The 17,164-nt window shown below is 38.8% G+C and overlaps 1 protein-coding gene across 3 annotated transcripts in view; it reads left to right on the top strand.

Annotated features, from left to right (window-relative positions):
- Window positions 1-17,164, top strand: part of LOC136857516 (coronin-2B) — a 252,436-nt gene that overhangs the window by 223,398 nt on the left and 11,874 nt on the right. For all 3 annotated transcript variants that reach the window (XM_067136227.2, XM_067136229.2, XM_067136228.2), the window contains one exon: window positions 17,040-17,132. In XM_067136227.2, coding sequence (XP_066992328.1) covers window positions 17,040-17,132 — 93 coding nt within the window. The remainder of the gene's footprint in view (window positions 1-17,039; window positions 17,133-17,164) is intronic.

Genomic DNA, 17,164 nt, shown 5'->3' on the forward strand with positions numbered 1-17,164 from the left:
TGTACCATCAGAAAGCATTTTAGAAATATGTTGCTCTAAAAGTTTCATACATAGTGGACTTAGATGGTAAGGTGGCGATCTGACAGGGGAATTATCTACAAGATCAATATGAGATTCATAATTACAGGCAGTACAAGATGTTCTGTAACAACATCCGAAAATTGAGCAAGTAAAGAATTTAAGATGAGCTGCTGAGAAGTAGTAGCATAAATATGTGAGGTAAAAGATGTTGCGCAGTAGGGTAATCAGAAGGATTGATCAAAGGAATCTGAGTCGCGGAATCAAAATGAAAAGAAATAGAAGAAGTCTGAGTATGAAGAGTTAAACCGGTGTAGCAGAAAAAATCATACCCTAATATAAGAGGTATAGGAAGATCTTGTGTGACGTGAAAAGAAAACACCATGAGAATTTAGAAATCTTTATAGTAAGAGTATGTTGACCAAGAATATGTAAAGGGTGGCGAGAGACTGAAGTACATAATAAGTCAGAAAAACGTAATTGAAGGTGTGGATGCATTTGAAGTAATTGCTGAGAAAAAGAGAAGCTAATGAGTGAGATAGAAGCTCCTGAGTCCAATAACGCCAGGGAAGGGACGTTCTGAAAGAACATAAATAGTTCGAACACGCGACATAGGTAATAAGAAAGAAGAGACAGATGGCAGATTTTGTCCGACAGACCGAATGCCTACATACGGCGGGAGAGAGCGTTGACAGCAAAAACATGAAAGAGTGGTAATAAGTGGATTGAGGGAAGGTGTGCGAGGAGTGGAAGGGGGAAGGGGGGAAACAATGAATGGCGAAGGAGGGCGAATAGAAGCATAATAAGAGGCACTACTGTAAAAAGTATCCATTTGAGCTATGTGATATAAGTGTGAAATAGAGGTGGGAGGAGAGAACGGATTAAGTAACTGGCGAAAAGGAGGAGCAGCATAAAAGTGGAGGAGAGAATTAAGTTCCTGAGGGTGTTCAGATATGGCCAGAACATCAGCAAAACCAATAAGAGAATCTGAAAAATCATAAGTTGATTCGTCTGGACGTTGATGACGACGCAAAAAGAAGGAACTTAACTGCTGTCGAATTTCATATGGAAGAAAGTAATAATTATGTAAAACGGAACGAAATTGTATCCAGTCGTGAAAATCAAACAAATGCTGTAAAAGGAAGTTACTAAAATGACCAGAAGTTTTAGAGTACAAAAGAGAGAGTAATTGAGAAAATGAGGCTAAATTCGTTTTTAAAAATTTACGAGCGGCAAATAACCGAAGTGTTAATTCCTTCGGATGCATTGAAGTAAGTTGGGGAACGGAATCTAAACATTTCTTGATAAGATGAAACATAATTGATTGTGAATGGGAAGAAGTAGGAGACGGAGTAGGAAATTCATACAAATGTCAAGAAGGGGTGGGTGGTGGTGTGAAATCAGGTTGAGAGGCCGGTATGTGAAAGGGTTGAGAGGAGGAGAAGGTGACTGACATAAATTTGGTTTGGTATTAGGAAAGAAGGCTGTATAATCAATAGATGGTTCAATTTTGGGCGAAGAAGTAACATAAGAGGGCAAATCAGAAGACAGAGTAGAATCTGTTAGTGAGAGAAGAATTATGGGACAATAAGTCATAATCACAACGCGGATTTGGAGCAGACAAAAGATTTATCAGAGTGATATGGAGAAAAATCGGAAAAGTAGGCCATGGTAAATGGCCAAATAAAGACAAAAGAAATGAAAAAGACGACAATTGCACCAAAAATAATAATAGAAATGCATGCACTGCTACCAAACTTGTAATAAACTATGGGCAGTACTGGACGCTTTGCTAGCAAACTAGCAATAAGTAATAATAGAGTAAGTAAATATTAACAGTGATAAAAGTAGAAAAGCAGCGTACAAATCAAATAAGTAGTAACCAAACGCGCAGCGAGAAGGTAAAGAGCACCCAGATGAAGTGAAAAGGGACAAGAGAAAAGCAAATATAAACAAGGTACATAAATATATTCAACAATCAACAAGTAGAATAAATAAACATCTGTCATAAGATAGGAAACATCAGATAAGAATTTTGCCTAACAATACCAAAAATGAAAGCTCGGAAAGTGAGCAAAAATATGCCACATTTACAATATCCAACAGTTTAATGAACGTCAAGAAAAGAATTACGAACGGTGAAAACTAGATGCAATAAGAGTAAAGTATAATTAATCATGAAAGTACTCCAATGAAAGAATGCAGGGTAAGGCTAAAGAAAAATACAAAAAATAGGAAAATGGCAAGAGCAAAAGTGGGTAGAGGCAAGATAGCCTAATGGAAAATTTAAAGTCCAAATAACAAGTTCATAGTTCTTGCTCACCAAGCAGTCGGCAGGTATTAGCACAGATGTTCGGTCTTCCACCACTCCGATACAAAGACAGACAAATTTGCGAGAGGTAGAGCCCGAGAATATAAAGCACAATGAAAAAGCTAGATGTATACAGAAAAGGAAAGCCAGCATGTTCCAGAAACACTATGTCACAATCACGTGTCCATGGATGTTGCACAGGCACGCGCGGCCATAGGAGGTAAAGATCACAGCGTCTTGAGGGCAATGACGTCATGGTCACATGTTCAGTAGAGTAGATGACAGCGGGCGAGCACAGCAGTAGAGAGTGAAAGGCCGCAGCAGAGCGGTCAAAGAAAATGCGGCGGCTGAGGGTAGGATTAATACAGAATGTGTTGTGGAGAGATTGTAACACCTTTCTCCCAAGTCTTCCCAGTCCAAACTTTGCAACATTTTTGTAATTACAGACTGTAAATCTCATTGTTGAATCCGTATTAACTGTTGAACTTCTTACAAAATTGTACAAAACTGTTTTAATCCTCCTAGTCAATACTTTTTTTTTTTAATGTCCAATGGGAGTGTTCTAGGCAAACTTCGTGTTGCCGCCACAAGAGTGCAGCAAGGACCGAAGGGGTCTTGGCGCATACGAATGGGCGGACATGCTTCATTCTTTCTAATGCGATCAGCTGTTCTGTCTGGCATTGAAATGAGTGAACAAAAAAAAGAATTATGGGAACTGGAATTTATTTCAGTTGAAGGCGGAACTCAGAAGAAGAAATGCGAAAGTTCATGGAAGGGTGAACTTATAAAGAGGTATTGTTGTTTGGATTATAGCTGCTGTGTATTTTCTTAACCTGACATAGGCCTAGGCCTAGTAGGCCCACAATGTCAATTTTATGGATGCTTTAATCGTCAATATCCACGTAACATTTTGTATTTTATCCTTTATAGGCTCGAAGATTATGATGCCACATTTAATGTGGAAAATTGGCAGGATGAGGAGGATATTTTCATGATGAAAGTACCAAGTGCAGTAGTATACAAGGACGTTAATGAAAGTACAGACCTTCCAACTGTGGCAGCACAGTGCTTTTCAAGATATTTAAAGAACTGTGAGCAATGTGATTCAGGTGTGGGTAGTAAAATGTACAAAGAGAGGTATTTGTTGTGCTTGCGTTGGGCACAGGAAGGTGAATTTGCATTTTAAAAAGGCAGAGTTGCATCAGAGTATAGGAAAAATGTGGTATACCATGTAGACTTGAAAATAGCAGGCTTCTTAATTGAGGAGTAAATGTAGTGCTGGTATGGGACCATTTGCTAACTGCAAACATGTATGTACTACATTACATGCTTTTTTAGGTTTCAATACCGGCAAGACCTTCATCTGCCAGGAAACCTGTACCAGCCAGCTACAATTTTTCCACAAGTACAAACAATTTAAAGCCTCCCCAGTTAAGGCTAATGCACTAGTTTTAAAGACAGTTCAGGTCAAATCATCTGCTCAAGATATAAGAAGTCACGATCCCCGGCCACACCAGTTCCGAAATACTTCTTCATACCAAGAGTACTTCAGAAATTTATCTATAAACTTCACTGCAAATTATCCATCCCCAAATCCCATGCCAATCTTACAGTTTTATCCCTCTGCATATCTTAAAGGTGTTTATAATGATCGTGATTATTTTGGATCTGGTGAGAAGACATTATTAACTTGTAGAAAGTTTAAAGATGTTTCTCCAGGGGATTGTACTGATGTGGAATTTAAAACTAGGGGACAGAGTGCAAATCCACATTGGTTCACAGAACGCTCCGTCAGAATACCTAGCTCATTGTTTAAACGTGTTTGTCACCTTACCGAGAGGACTGATACAAAACAATTCTTAGCTCAACTAACATCAAGTCATGAATTGTCTACAGCGACTATTGTTCATGGAAAAAAGTATAAAGCTGTGGCAGTAAAAGCTTTTGAGGAACTTTACTCTATGAAGGCACATGAGTGTGGATTATTCATAAGCACAAAACATCCATACTTCTGTGCTTCACCTGACCGAGTTCTGGATGGGAATGAACTTCTTGAAATCAAGTGTCCATACTCATGCAGAGATGAAAATGGTTTCCTGTGAAACTGTGGAATACTTGTATCTTTGTGGTGTATCAGGAAACCTGATCACTCATACTACTATCAGATACAAGGGCAGCTGTACTGTGCTGACAGGAGTCTCTGTAGACATGTAATATACACCTTCAGGGACATGAAAATTATCCTTGTTCATAGGAATGAAGAATTTATTAAACATATGATTTCTTCACTAAAACTCTTTCACAATAACTATCACAAATCATATATCATAAATAAGTTCCTCTACTTAGGCAGTGAATAAGAGATGAGTTCATAAACATTGTGTAACACAAGGAATGTTTTGTAATCTTAATGCTGCAACATCATTTACCTTGAATGAAATCACAATTTAATACATTTAATTTATTTTGTTACATCATTTCTGTTCTTAAAACTTAATTCCTAAAATAATAAGTACCTGTGCTCATATCCTAAAAGGCTGTAAGCCTATAACTGATCAACAAGTATCATGGAAATTGCTACACATCACTAGAAGTTCTGTTTTTATAGGTATTGTATTTTAAAAGTTACTTAAAACTGACTTCACTGTTACTAATCAAGCATCCTTCCCAACAATATTTCTTCTAAAATTGCAGAGCATATAACAAATAAATATGATTTCTGATGACAAGGAAGTATGTGAGGGACTCATTGGAGATTGCAGTATTTTATATGTTTTACCCAAGCCTATTAGTCTCTCAATATGTACCCTTTTACTGGCTATTTTCTTGTCTTTTCTTAAAGTTTCACTTGGAAGCCTATTCATTTTCTTAAAAAAATCTTGGGATGTTAACAGTGACACCATGAGATACAAGCATATCTTGTATATCAAATCCCTTATCAGCCATAATGGAATCACCAAAGTGAAATTTTTCCAGAATGTCACTTCTTTCCATCATCTTTCTATCACTAGTTGCACCTCCATAGCATTGTGAAATATCTGAAATCAATCTACCTGGTGTTGAACCAACTAAAATTTTATTGTGTTTCTATTTTTGTAAGAAGGGAATGTTGCTTGTTGAGCTGTTGGAACAGATGGTTTTTTGATGGGGCATTCAGTTGAGTCTATGATCAAGCGTGTGGTTGGATACTTAATTTTAAAATCAGTTGGCATATGAAACTTCACCAGCTGTTTTGAAGGCCATATGTCTACCTCTTGCCACTGGAGATACATGAATCTTATCCAAGTGTTAAAAATGTAGGGTAATTTCCTTCTTAGAATGATCATAGTCAAAAAGAATAAATCTAGAACTTCTAAATGGGTAGGCTATTTATATAGTTAAGATGATATGATGCAGATCCTAGGGAATAAAAAAACAAACATAAATCTCACATAACTTTCTAAACCAGTGTAATAGCGCAGCATGTTGTCATTTCCTTGAAAATTATTTATAGTGTATGGGACAAATTTGCTTTTAGTTTGGGTGAAGTGAGATTCTCTAGAAATTTCACTTTTTAACTGTAGGCCTATTTCTTCAGTCTGTGTTGCAGTACTTGTAGATTGTAGCCTTGCTGTATTTTGGTTAGAGGGATGATCAGTAGTAGAAACCTCTAATTCTTCACCGATTGGAAAGGGACAAATGTCATCAATAACCTCAAAATCATTCTGGCTACTCGCAGGAGATACACAGACACTGCTATCTTTGCCTCCTTGGATTAACAGTAACTGTCTCTTGTCATGTCTCTCTTTTTGTTTCTTTGCTGTTTCACTGCCCTCCTTTGCTTTTGTCCATGCAAATACTGATGGCACAGCTGTATTTTGCAAGGTCTTCTTAAGAGGTATACCAGTATTGCCTCCTGAAAATGAACACATTGTGGTATGTTATGGAATTGAAGATCATATTTTGGGATTAAGATTTAATGTAAATAAGTTAAGAGCAGCTATGATTTCTGCAGATCTTTCTAGTATATAGGGCAATAACTGTAGGCCTACTGCACATGCCTGTTATATGTACAGGATTAAAGGTTAGAATTAAATAGGAAATTCCTGAGGCAATTAATTAAGTACCACCGGGCGAGTTGGTCGTGCGCGTAGAGGTGCGCGGCTGTGAGCTTGCATCCGGAAGATAGTAGGTTCGAATCCCACTATCGGCAGCCCTGAAAATGGTTTTCCATGGTTTTCCGTGGTTTCCCATTTTCACACCAGGCAAATGCTGGGGCTGTACCTTAATTAAGGCCACGGCCGCTTCCTTCCAACTCCTAGGCCTTTCCTATCCCATCGTCGCCATAAGACCTATCTGTGTCGGCGCGACGTAAAGACCCTAGCAAAAAAAAAAAAAATTAAGTACCAGGCAATTAAGGGACCATTCGTTTCTAAACTATGTTACTAATGATTGAATTACATGTCCTACCTCGCCAAGTAGAGCTTATATAATCCTTGGGTACGAAATGTTCAAAACAAACAACACTGCTTCCAGTTGGATTCCATTAAATCTGCCGAATTTGTTTTATCCATTGTTTTCTCAAACTGGGATCCTTTGGAAACCTATGCCCTCCTCTGTTTTTACATAGTGGTACACAGCAGCACGTACTTGTCATTATTCACTCTTGTAAATGTCATAAACTATAAAATTTACTTAACATTCGCCATTAGCCGCATTACATATGGGACCTGTTGTGGTTATGCTGCACTCTAGTGACAACTTCTGACAGATACACGCCCATTAAGACGCAAGTTCACACATAAATAGACATGTTTCGACTTGTCATTGGGTCATCCTCAGTAAAACATGTATGATGCATTAAGAACATAGGAAAACACACAAAATGAAATGTTATTTAAAAAGTTTTTAAAAAAGCATGATGAAAGTTTAAAAACTGTGAAATGTTGATCGTTAAAATAGTCTTGAGCTGGAAGTCTTTCTGATGGTTTTGTGTGTGTGGGGGGGGGTTTCAACAGTATACAGATACCAGTTGAACCACACTGAAGAACAAAAAACATCAGAAAGACTTCCAGCTCAAGACTATTTTAACGATCAACAGTTCAGTTTTTCTAAATTTCATCATGTTTATTAAAAAACTTTTTAAATAACGCTTCATTTTGTGTGTTTTCCAATGTTTGTAATGCATCATACATGTCTTACTGAGGATGACCCAGTACCGGGTCGAAACATGTCTATTTATGTGTGAACTTTCACCTTAATTGGACGTAAAATATATATAGTATTGACTAGGAGGATTAAAATAATTTTGTACAATTTTGTAAGAAATATTTTTGTAACACTGCTACTTTGTGGGAAATCACCCACAACAAATTGAGCTGCTTTTCTTTGGATTTTTTCCAGTTCTTGAATCGAGTAATCGTACACTGGAACCGTACGCTAGTTGGGGTCTTACCAGAGGTTATACGCCCTCTCCTTTACATCCTTACTACAACCCCTAAATACCCTCATATCCATGTTCAGATACCTGTACCCTTTATTTACTATCCCTTTTATTTGATTACCCCAATGAAGATCTTTCCTTACATTAACACCTAGGAACTTTTTTTTTGCTAGTGGCTTTATTGTCGCACCGACAGAGATAGGTCTTGTGGCGATGATGGGATAGGAAAGGGATAGGAGTTGGAAGGAAGCGGCCATGGCCTTATTAAGGGGCGAAAATGGGAAACTACGGAAAACCATCTTCAGGGCTGCCGACAGTGGGATTCGAACTCACTATCTCCTGGATGCAAACTCACAGCTGCGCTCCCCTAACCGCATGGCCAACTCGCCTGGTAAAAGGAACTTTCACCCCATCAACGCAGTAATTAAGACTGAGAGGACTTTTTCTATTTGTGAAACTCACAACCTGACTTTTAACCCCATTTATCACCATCCCATTTCCAAAGATGAGAGGAAAGTATTAAAAGGTTTGAAAAACACAAGAGAACAATTATGAAAACCTTTTCTGCTGGGAGTTACAAAATAACATGTGCACTGACCGAGCTTGATAGCTGCAGTCGCTTAAGTGCGGCCAGTATCCAGTATTTGGGGGATAGTAGGTTCGAACCCCACTGTCGGCAGCCCTGAAGATGGTTTTCCGTGGTTTCCCATTTTCACACCAGGCAAATGCTGGGGCTGTACCTTAATTAAGGCCACGGCCGCTTCCTTCCCACTCCTAGCCCTTCGCTGTCCCATCGTCGCCATAAGACCTATCTGTGTTGGTGCGACGTAAAGCAACTAGCAAAAAAAAACCCGTGCACTGAAAGGTGTGAGAAAACACCAAAGTATTATTGCAGATCACACTCGTTCTAAAACAAATATTAGTAGAAGCCTTTTATTTCGGAGCAGTGGGTTATTAAATATTATTTTCTGGTCACACTCTTAGACAATGAATTGGATGTTACACTCAACCATATGTGACCGGGAGGAATCAGGATGAATGACTTTGACACCATTTTGAAAAACTTCGACCATCTCAAATGATCGAGTTGAAACTCGAAGGTGCGAGTTCAACATTTGCGACCTTTGTGCCTTAAAGATGTTGATGCTAGTGCACTTTCTAAAAGTAATTTTGTACTGTTACAATTAGGTTACCTTCAACATTTCTCAAGTACAGTATATCTATTTCTCTTCTAAAAATAAATGTAAAAGTATACTTTGTCGCAAGGCAGCCTCTGCATGAGAGGAAGTATTTCATAAAATAAATTATGCAATATTATTGAATGATATTACTAAACTAGCCATGTTGCGCAATAAGTCCACAGTGTTCTATCATAATTAAAATTTGCCAATGAAGCATATGATGATATGGTTCAATATTATGTGATATCCTTCTTCATATTGCAGCATTCAAGGCTTCCTAATTTGAATTTACCTTGGCTGCCGTATTGTATTACTTACTAATACCTCAAGTCCTTTTGTTAATCTGCTTTATATATATATTTGCTTTTTCTATAGTTAGAGTTGGCATGCATGATTAACATTGAATTAACAATTTCACTGTGTTTGATGTTGGTTTTTTGTTGGTTTCTTTAATGATTTTCAGTTTAAGCAGCAGTTTAAGAAAATGGTGCAATTTTTATGGAAAGAATTAGGAGTAAAGAGGAGATAAGGAAGTTGACTACTTACTTCCATAAAGTTTGGAGCTTTTGGCATTTCCCAGAGTTGAAAATTTTCATAATTATCCTTGGCCACACATCTGATTTTCTCACATGCATTCATGACTGTTACTTTTGGCCCATGAAGTGAAATGCTGAGGTCATTTAAATATGGAAATATACTGTATCTGAATGATAGATCTTCTACTCACGGAAATCTTGGGCTTTTAGGCTTTAAAATCTTCATGTTGAGGGTTTTCTCCTCAGAAACCAAGGGTTTTTTTTGGGGGGTGGGGGCTGGAAGATAGGACATTGGCAAATAGCAGGAAGGTTATTAGAGTCGCACATCTTTTTCAGTATGTCATCAAGTTCCGAATCGGCAATATACACTGGCGGAAATGGAAAGTGTTACACCATGAAGTACCACTCTGATATTTATAAAACTTTGTGGAGATGCTCACCACTAGAAACAAGAATTATAGGCACTGAAGACAGTTAAAATAGGCAGGCATGTAGACTCTTAAATTAGACAAAATAGGCACTAACATGTAAAATAGGTAACAGAATAGGCATGAAAAAATTACTTACAATTTAACAACACACTCAATTACTATAAAAGTAATTTACAAGCAACATTTCAATGTTTTCTGGTAACAATCTTGTTCTCCTCTCATGTATAATGTTTTTGTACTGAAAGAAAGATCTCTCAACATCACATGAAGTGATTGGACAAAACTTCAATGAAGTCACTTCATCTGGTTTTATTTCGCTGACAGCGGCTGTCTTCCCAGAGGTCCGGTCAAAACTTCCCCTGACTTCTTCCACAATCCTAAATGACTCCACTAGGGGCATGTCACTCTTCTCCAACTTGGTGATTGCTCCCGGCAGCTTGTTGAATTTTGAAGATGCTCGGTTTATGCAGGGGCATATTAGCTCCCAACATTGCAGTGCATAGGCCTGAAGAAAATGGTTGTTAGTCGCTGCCCAAAGTGGATTGCTAGCAAGGCTGCGTTGATACAGATTTCTGTACTTCAGCCAGTAGGACTTTGACGATTTTTCTTTGGGCATTGCCGCAAAAACACTTCTTCTTCTTCTTCTCCTTCTCCTCCTCCTCCTTCAACTTCACAATAAATCATAACACGTTCTGAACATAAAGCGTACGGGTACAACAGTTCGCATTGAAAGGGAGGTACAGGGCATATGGGTTGTGCAACATAGTTCACAGTTGACTGGTTTTCGCATTTGTCTTACGAGGTTGAAGGGGTTGAAGGCTTCGAGGTCAAATTGTTCTTTGTTTCTCCTGATGGAAATTTCCCTAGAACTATTTCTGGTGACTTCTGAGAATTCTGATTTTTGTTCATGGGGTAAACAAATATTGAGAAAAGAGAAGATAATTATGTCGAGCACACTAGCTACAATATAATGCACTGGAAGAAAATCGTCTGTTTTAAAATACAGTCAAAAGGAATTAAATAGGCAATTATACTCCAAATAGGCACAAACCCCTGAAACAGGCATTTATAGGCACAATAAAACCAACAAAATATAGCTGAAAAGGCCCTAAAGTGGATTTATATCTCAAAAGCCTACTTTTCTGAACACAGGAATAAAATAGGCAAATTCCCATCTCTACTTATCACATAACAGATACTAAATTATTAAACTTTCAGTCCATTCGGAATTGTCCATCATCATCATCATCATCATCATCCGTATGAGGTGGTATGACCCCGACAAGCACGAATACACACTTGTATTCGGTGTGGCATGGAAGCAAACAGCCTCCAAATGTCATCTTGAGGGATTTCTTGCCATGCCTGAAACACATGCTGTGTCAGTTCATGACGATTGCTGGCTGGAGGCTGGTACGGTCGTATACATCTTCCCATCATATCCCAGGCATGCTCTATGGGTGACAAATCAGGAGACCGCGCAGGCCAGTCCAGGATCCGTACTTCCTCAAGGCGTTTCTGGTGTGAACTACAGTGTGGGCTCTTGCATTGTCCTCCTGAAATATGCCATTTGGTACCCTCATCATGAAAGGTATGACAGCAGTGTTTACCATTCTTGTCACTTACCGGCAAGCATTTAGTCTCCCATCAACAGGTACCAAATTCGTCCTGTTATCATATCCAGTTGCTCCTCACACCATGATCCAGGAGTTGAGAGACGTATGCACCTCGATAATCCTGTGACCTTTCACCAGATTGTCTACGGTCATGTTCACGTCAATTTGATTGCCACAAACAGAAGCGAGACTCGTTGTTGAACACCACAGAACGTCACTCAATATCCCACCGTTGCTTCACGTTCGTAGGTTTAACCTTAAAGTGTCCTTCGGGTGGTGCTAAGAAAGCAACATAACTGGCTGCCAGACAATCTTTTTAGATCTCCTGGCTATACAATACATCCATACATACAAAGTTGAGAAGGAATGACTCAACACTATGAAAAAAGCTCTTTTCAGGGCCAAACACCTAGAAAACTTGGACCAAGTATAAGAATATATCAGTTAAACACTGAGGGCATTAGTGGAACTAAATGCCGAATTATACAGATAGTGAAGATCACTTACGCTCTGGGGGGAAAATACCAGGTTATGATATTGTTGGTGCAACATACCATCATGCCTGTGGAATAGCCACATATGTCCAGAACAAAATAGAGAATGTTCACCTACTATCCACTTCTGTGAATGACAATATACATTCATTGAGTATAAAAATTGGGGCACTAACCATGTGTAACATCTACAAACCACCAGGCTCTCCATGGCCGATCCATGTTCCACCAACATACAACATCCTGCAGTCTATGTGGGAGACTAACAGCCACCACACGCAATGGTGATATAGAATGTCTTATATAAGTGGTAAAGCTTCAGTAAATTTGGCAGAAGAAAATATTATCCATCTTATTTTTGATGCTAAGGATCAGTGTTCCTTCAGATCTGCAGCTCGGAAACAAGTGTATGACCAAGATTTACGCTTTGTCACAGCTGATAATAAATATCACTACCCCCTGTGGGTGGGGGACGCAGACTAAAAATACACCCACGGTATCCCCTGCCTGTCATAAGAGGCAACTAAAAAGGGCGACCAAGGGATGATTATATTAGAACCATGAAACTCCTTGTGATTAGTACCACCACGCAGGGAGCACCATGGGTCGCTTTTCCTTGCGTGTAGTACCACTATGTTAGGTACCAAATAGGTTTGTGGTTAGTAACAAATGAGAGCATGACGGCTTTTACAGGACCCGTGATTAGTAGCACTATATGAGCGACACCATGGGATGACAGTGCCCATGGTTCTGGCTTGCCTATGATTAGTACCCACTATATGAGGAATACCACGGGATAGTACGAGTCCCTGTGGTTATTACACTTAGGTGATGAACACCATAGGTTTGTGTTGCCTGTCAATGGCGCCACAATGTGCGAAACACAGTAGGTCTGTAATACATGTGCAAATTTCATTATCTGTGAGTAGTACCATAATGTGTGGAATACCACGAGTCTACGCTACTCTTGATTAGTACCGCAACATGACAAATACTAGGTTCTACTTTTCTAGCGATAAGTACCATTATGAGGGGCGGATGACTTGGATTTTGGACTCCTTTCGACTTCTCGACTACAAGCATTCGGTATCGTGCTATAGCAGCAGTCCCTTGGTAGTAATACTATTGTTTTACGCCAGTTTTTGTGCATGTGAGGCACTGTGGGTCGGTTCCACTGATTGTTTTAAATTCATATCCATCCATTCATTCTTCGTCCTCATGTTTTGAATTGTGGTCAGTGGACGATTTTGGGTTTTTAATTTGTAATTTCATTTCGTACCATTAGGGGCCGTTGACCTAGATGTTAGACCCCTTTAAACAACAAGCATCAATCAATCAATCAATCAATCAATCAATCAATCAATCAATCAAAAATATCGCTTGGTTAATACAACTCACAATATTTTGTCAGATTTCTCTCAAACGTCGCCCAGCTTTAGTAGAAATTGGCACAAGTATTCCTTGTCCCAGATGGAATCTACAAAAAGCTATTTGGAATGCCTTCTCTGAGGACCTAGATAAATGCCTAGGTTGGATACCACCATCTGCTGTTAACTATAACAAATTTGTAGGAGCAGTTACCAGTGCAGCAAAAAAGCACATACCCAGAGGTTATCGCAAACAAAGTGAGGATCTCTAGAATGATTTTCAAAACAGCGGTAACAGAGAGATAGCTGATAATCTGATGCATAGCCTGGATACTGCACAAAACAAATCGCAGAGGGAGAACAACCCACATAAAAGGGGAACTAGAAAAGCTGAAAGCAGCAGCTGATTGTAACACCGTATACAGTCAAACCTCGTTAGTACGTTTCTGCAGGGAATGACAGAAAAAATTGTGTTAAGCGGGAAAACATACTATCGAATATCCTATTAAAAACTATCCAACAGGGAGATGGTATCACTTTACACATAAGTACATTTTACATTGTGTGTGTAGCGTTTCAGCTAAACAGTGTGAAAAAGTTGAGAGAACAAATATCAATAATTCTCTACTGGAGCCTGTTAAAGTAACAAGAGACTATTAAAAGATGTGAAAAACATTGAAGAACAGATATGACATTCCTTTGCCCTTGGGCTCATAGAAGTAGCTACAGTACCTACATATTATAGCAGATCACTTTTTTTCCTAAAATAATTGTATAATGAATTGTTAGTTGAAGCCGTAGGTTTCTTACCAGTGGGTAATTAAACACTGTTTTCTGGTCACTTTGTTCCAGCATGAATTTCTCGCGAGGTTATGCTCGCCATACGCGATTGAGCGCCTTCGGCCGCCATCTTGAACATAAAACTTCGGCAGTACTCGGCATTGGTTCGGACAGACTCGCTGGTGAATAATCTAGCTATGGATAAGAAAAGGGTCATGAAACCACTCACTAATGAAGAAAAAATTTAAATTCTTCAAGGAGTAGATAGGAATCCACATCTTAAGCGTGTAGAGTTGGTGCGAACGTTAAAACTAGCACCTTTTACTTTGAACACTATTGTAGGCAACCAAGACAAAATTGAAAATGCGTATAAGAAAAACAGAAACAGAAAAAGAATACGAGTGCATGAAGGAAAGATTCCGAAGTTGGAAAAAATTTTGAATAAATAAATTTCTAACTTCTGATTGGTATGCAAAATAGGCTACAAGCACAATGAAGTGCACTGGGTTATTCAACAATCTCACTGACAACAAAGACCTTTCCATAGAACAAAGATCGTAGAACAAAAAATAAACCACTTTTCCCTTTGAGAAAATCAAATGATCATAGATATGTCTCTCGGTCATGACTAATCACCAACAGCTGCGCGGTTGCTAGAGTTATACTACCGTTACAAATTTTGTGGCGGTAACTTCCGTGACACATAATTTCGGATGTCTCCCAGTCAGAAGCCAGGTATGTCAACAGGACAGCTTTGGAAAAAAAAAAAAAAAAAAAAAAAACACGTGTGAAAAATTAATTCAGTGCTCCTAGCCGCAGTGGAATCTATTAGTGTGCTTTAACTTAGCACTGTCCTGTCTTGTTCTAGTGTAAATTGACGTCCAACTTAATATAATACAATATGTATTATTTCAGGAAGAATTAGGCCTACACTCACCATCTGGCTGCCTGTCCTAAGTCACATACCACCCCCAAATCTTCGGGGGGGAAAAAAGGCGCTGATAAAGGAATACAATAAGATCTTCGCAAATCATGGACTACCACTGCATTCTGATATTCCTGCCCTCAGAATCAACAGACTTCATTCAAGACATCCTCCTCTCACGCTTGGAAATAGTCCCACTAGATTTAACATCATTGATTCCTGGAGAAGGGAAGGGCTTCATAATGCTCAACAAACATGTCAGCTGTTTCCTTGCATCTCTGAGATGGGCCTTGAGATTGATCTACCTCACAAGGTAAGGAAAATACTCAATCGGTTGAGAACAGGGCATGGAAGATGTGGAGCCTTGCTCTTCAAATGGGGAGTGCAATCCTCACCAGCATGTGACTGCGGTGCACCACGACAGACCATTCAACATGTTAGGGAAGACTGCAGAAATACAGCTTATGGAGGAGAGTATGAGGAATTTCTAATGGCAACCCCGAATTCCATCAGATACATCCAAGAACTAGATGCTTGTTTATACAGTATAGTGATGAATGTATTTATGTTTCTCAGAAGGCATCCAAAAAGCCATACGCTAAATAAATAAATCCCAATTGACTGGCTGTACACACCGGCAAGTCTCCGTTGTCTGTGGTTTAGTGTCAGAGGTAAACAACACATGGCAACTATAGATCTCAACCCATCTTCCAGTAATCTGCTCCTGACTGTTTGTGGTGACACTCTGCCTGGATTTCAGCTGTTGTCATAAACCTGTTCGTCACAGCCAGCCAACGAATCCTACGATCTTCTCATGGTGTAAATTCCTGGAAGGACTCGTGCCTGCTCTTCATGCCACACTGTTGTCCTGGGTCCATCTCATCGCTACTCGTTCTGCAGTCATTGCACTACAGCCAACTGTCTGCACAACCTGTCAGTGTGATGGTTCCATATTCCTCATGCCCATGATTTGACCTTTCACAAAGTCCAAAATATGGCTATAAGCTGCCCATGCACATCCTCTAGGCAAGCTGTGTTGCAATCTCTACATGAAAAGGGACAGTAGCATTAGACACACCCAGCAGCCATCGTGTGCCCACATCAGCTGCCATCTTTAGGAATGGTGTTTTCCTGTACTAACAATTAGGTTGTATGAGGATGAAATTTTAATTGATATATCTCACAGGCTTGGAAATACTGGGGTATCAGTTTGGTGGCATTCGGTCAAGATGTTTATGGTGTAACACTTTCCATTTCTGCTAGTGTAATCTTATACATTGCCACAGAAAACTTGTCAAGGTCTTTAAAGTCAAATGCTTCCAGTCTCATCATGACCGGCACAGAACAACATGCCAGTATTTTATTTGAGTGATGTTTATCATCGGTCATTTGATTTGATAATAAGAAACTACTTGGACATTCTCCATCTTACAATCAGCAATTTAATACCAGTTAAAGTGGACATTTTTTTTGCAAAAACAGTATGTAGTTTTGATATGTTTTTTAACATGTATCTTTGTAATGACGCTCCCTTTTTTCAAATGTATAGCTTAATTTTGATAGCAGCTGAAGATGGCCAAATATGATAAGCCGAAACATGTCCTGACGTTTTAAAGTAATTTTTATTATAACAAGACAGGTATTGAATAGGTGGACACATTAATAAAATTCTTTTATTTTCAATATGAAACTGACATGAAATTTATAAGTTGTATCATTAAAAAATAGTGGAACTGTTGATTAGAAATTTGTTTTAAATATCTAAATTCTAGAAAGTAAAAGTAGGATGGTCGTACCTCTTCAGAAACCCCTTTGTACCTTGTCGCTGCTTAAGGACCCCTGATCTAATGAATATCATCTTTCACCAAGAAATATTCTGAATTTATATTGAACTTACAATTCATATTGTTGCACCTTGTACATCTTTAACCTTTTTCAAATAAATTCTTTTCTTAAAGCCCACCATCCTAGCCAGTGATGAGAACAAGCGTTCAGTGTTTTCGAATGAACGAGATGAACTACTTGGTGACAGTCCCAAGACAGAATATCAGGTAAATTAATTATATGAATTTTTTTTTATCTG

This window comes from Anabrus simplex, chromosome 1 (genome assembly GCF_040414725.1).
Source record: "Anabrus simplex isolate iqAnaSimp1 chromosome 1, ASM4041472v1, whole genome shotgun sequence".
NCBI lineage: Eukaryota > Metazoa > Arthropoda > Insecta > Orthoptera > Tettigoniidae > Anabrus > Anabrus simplex.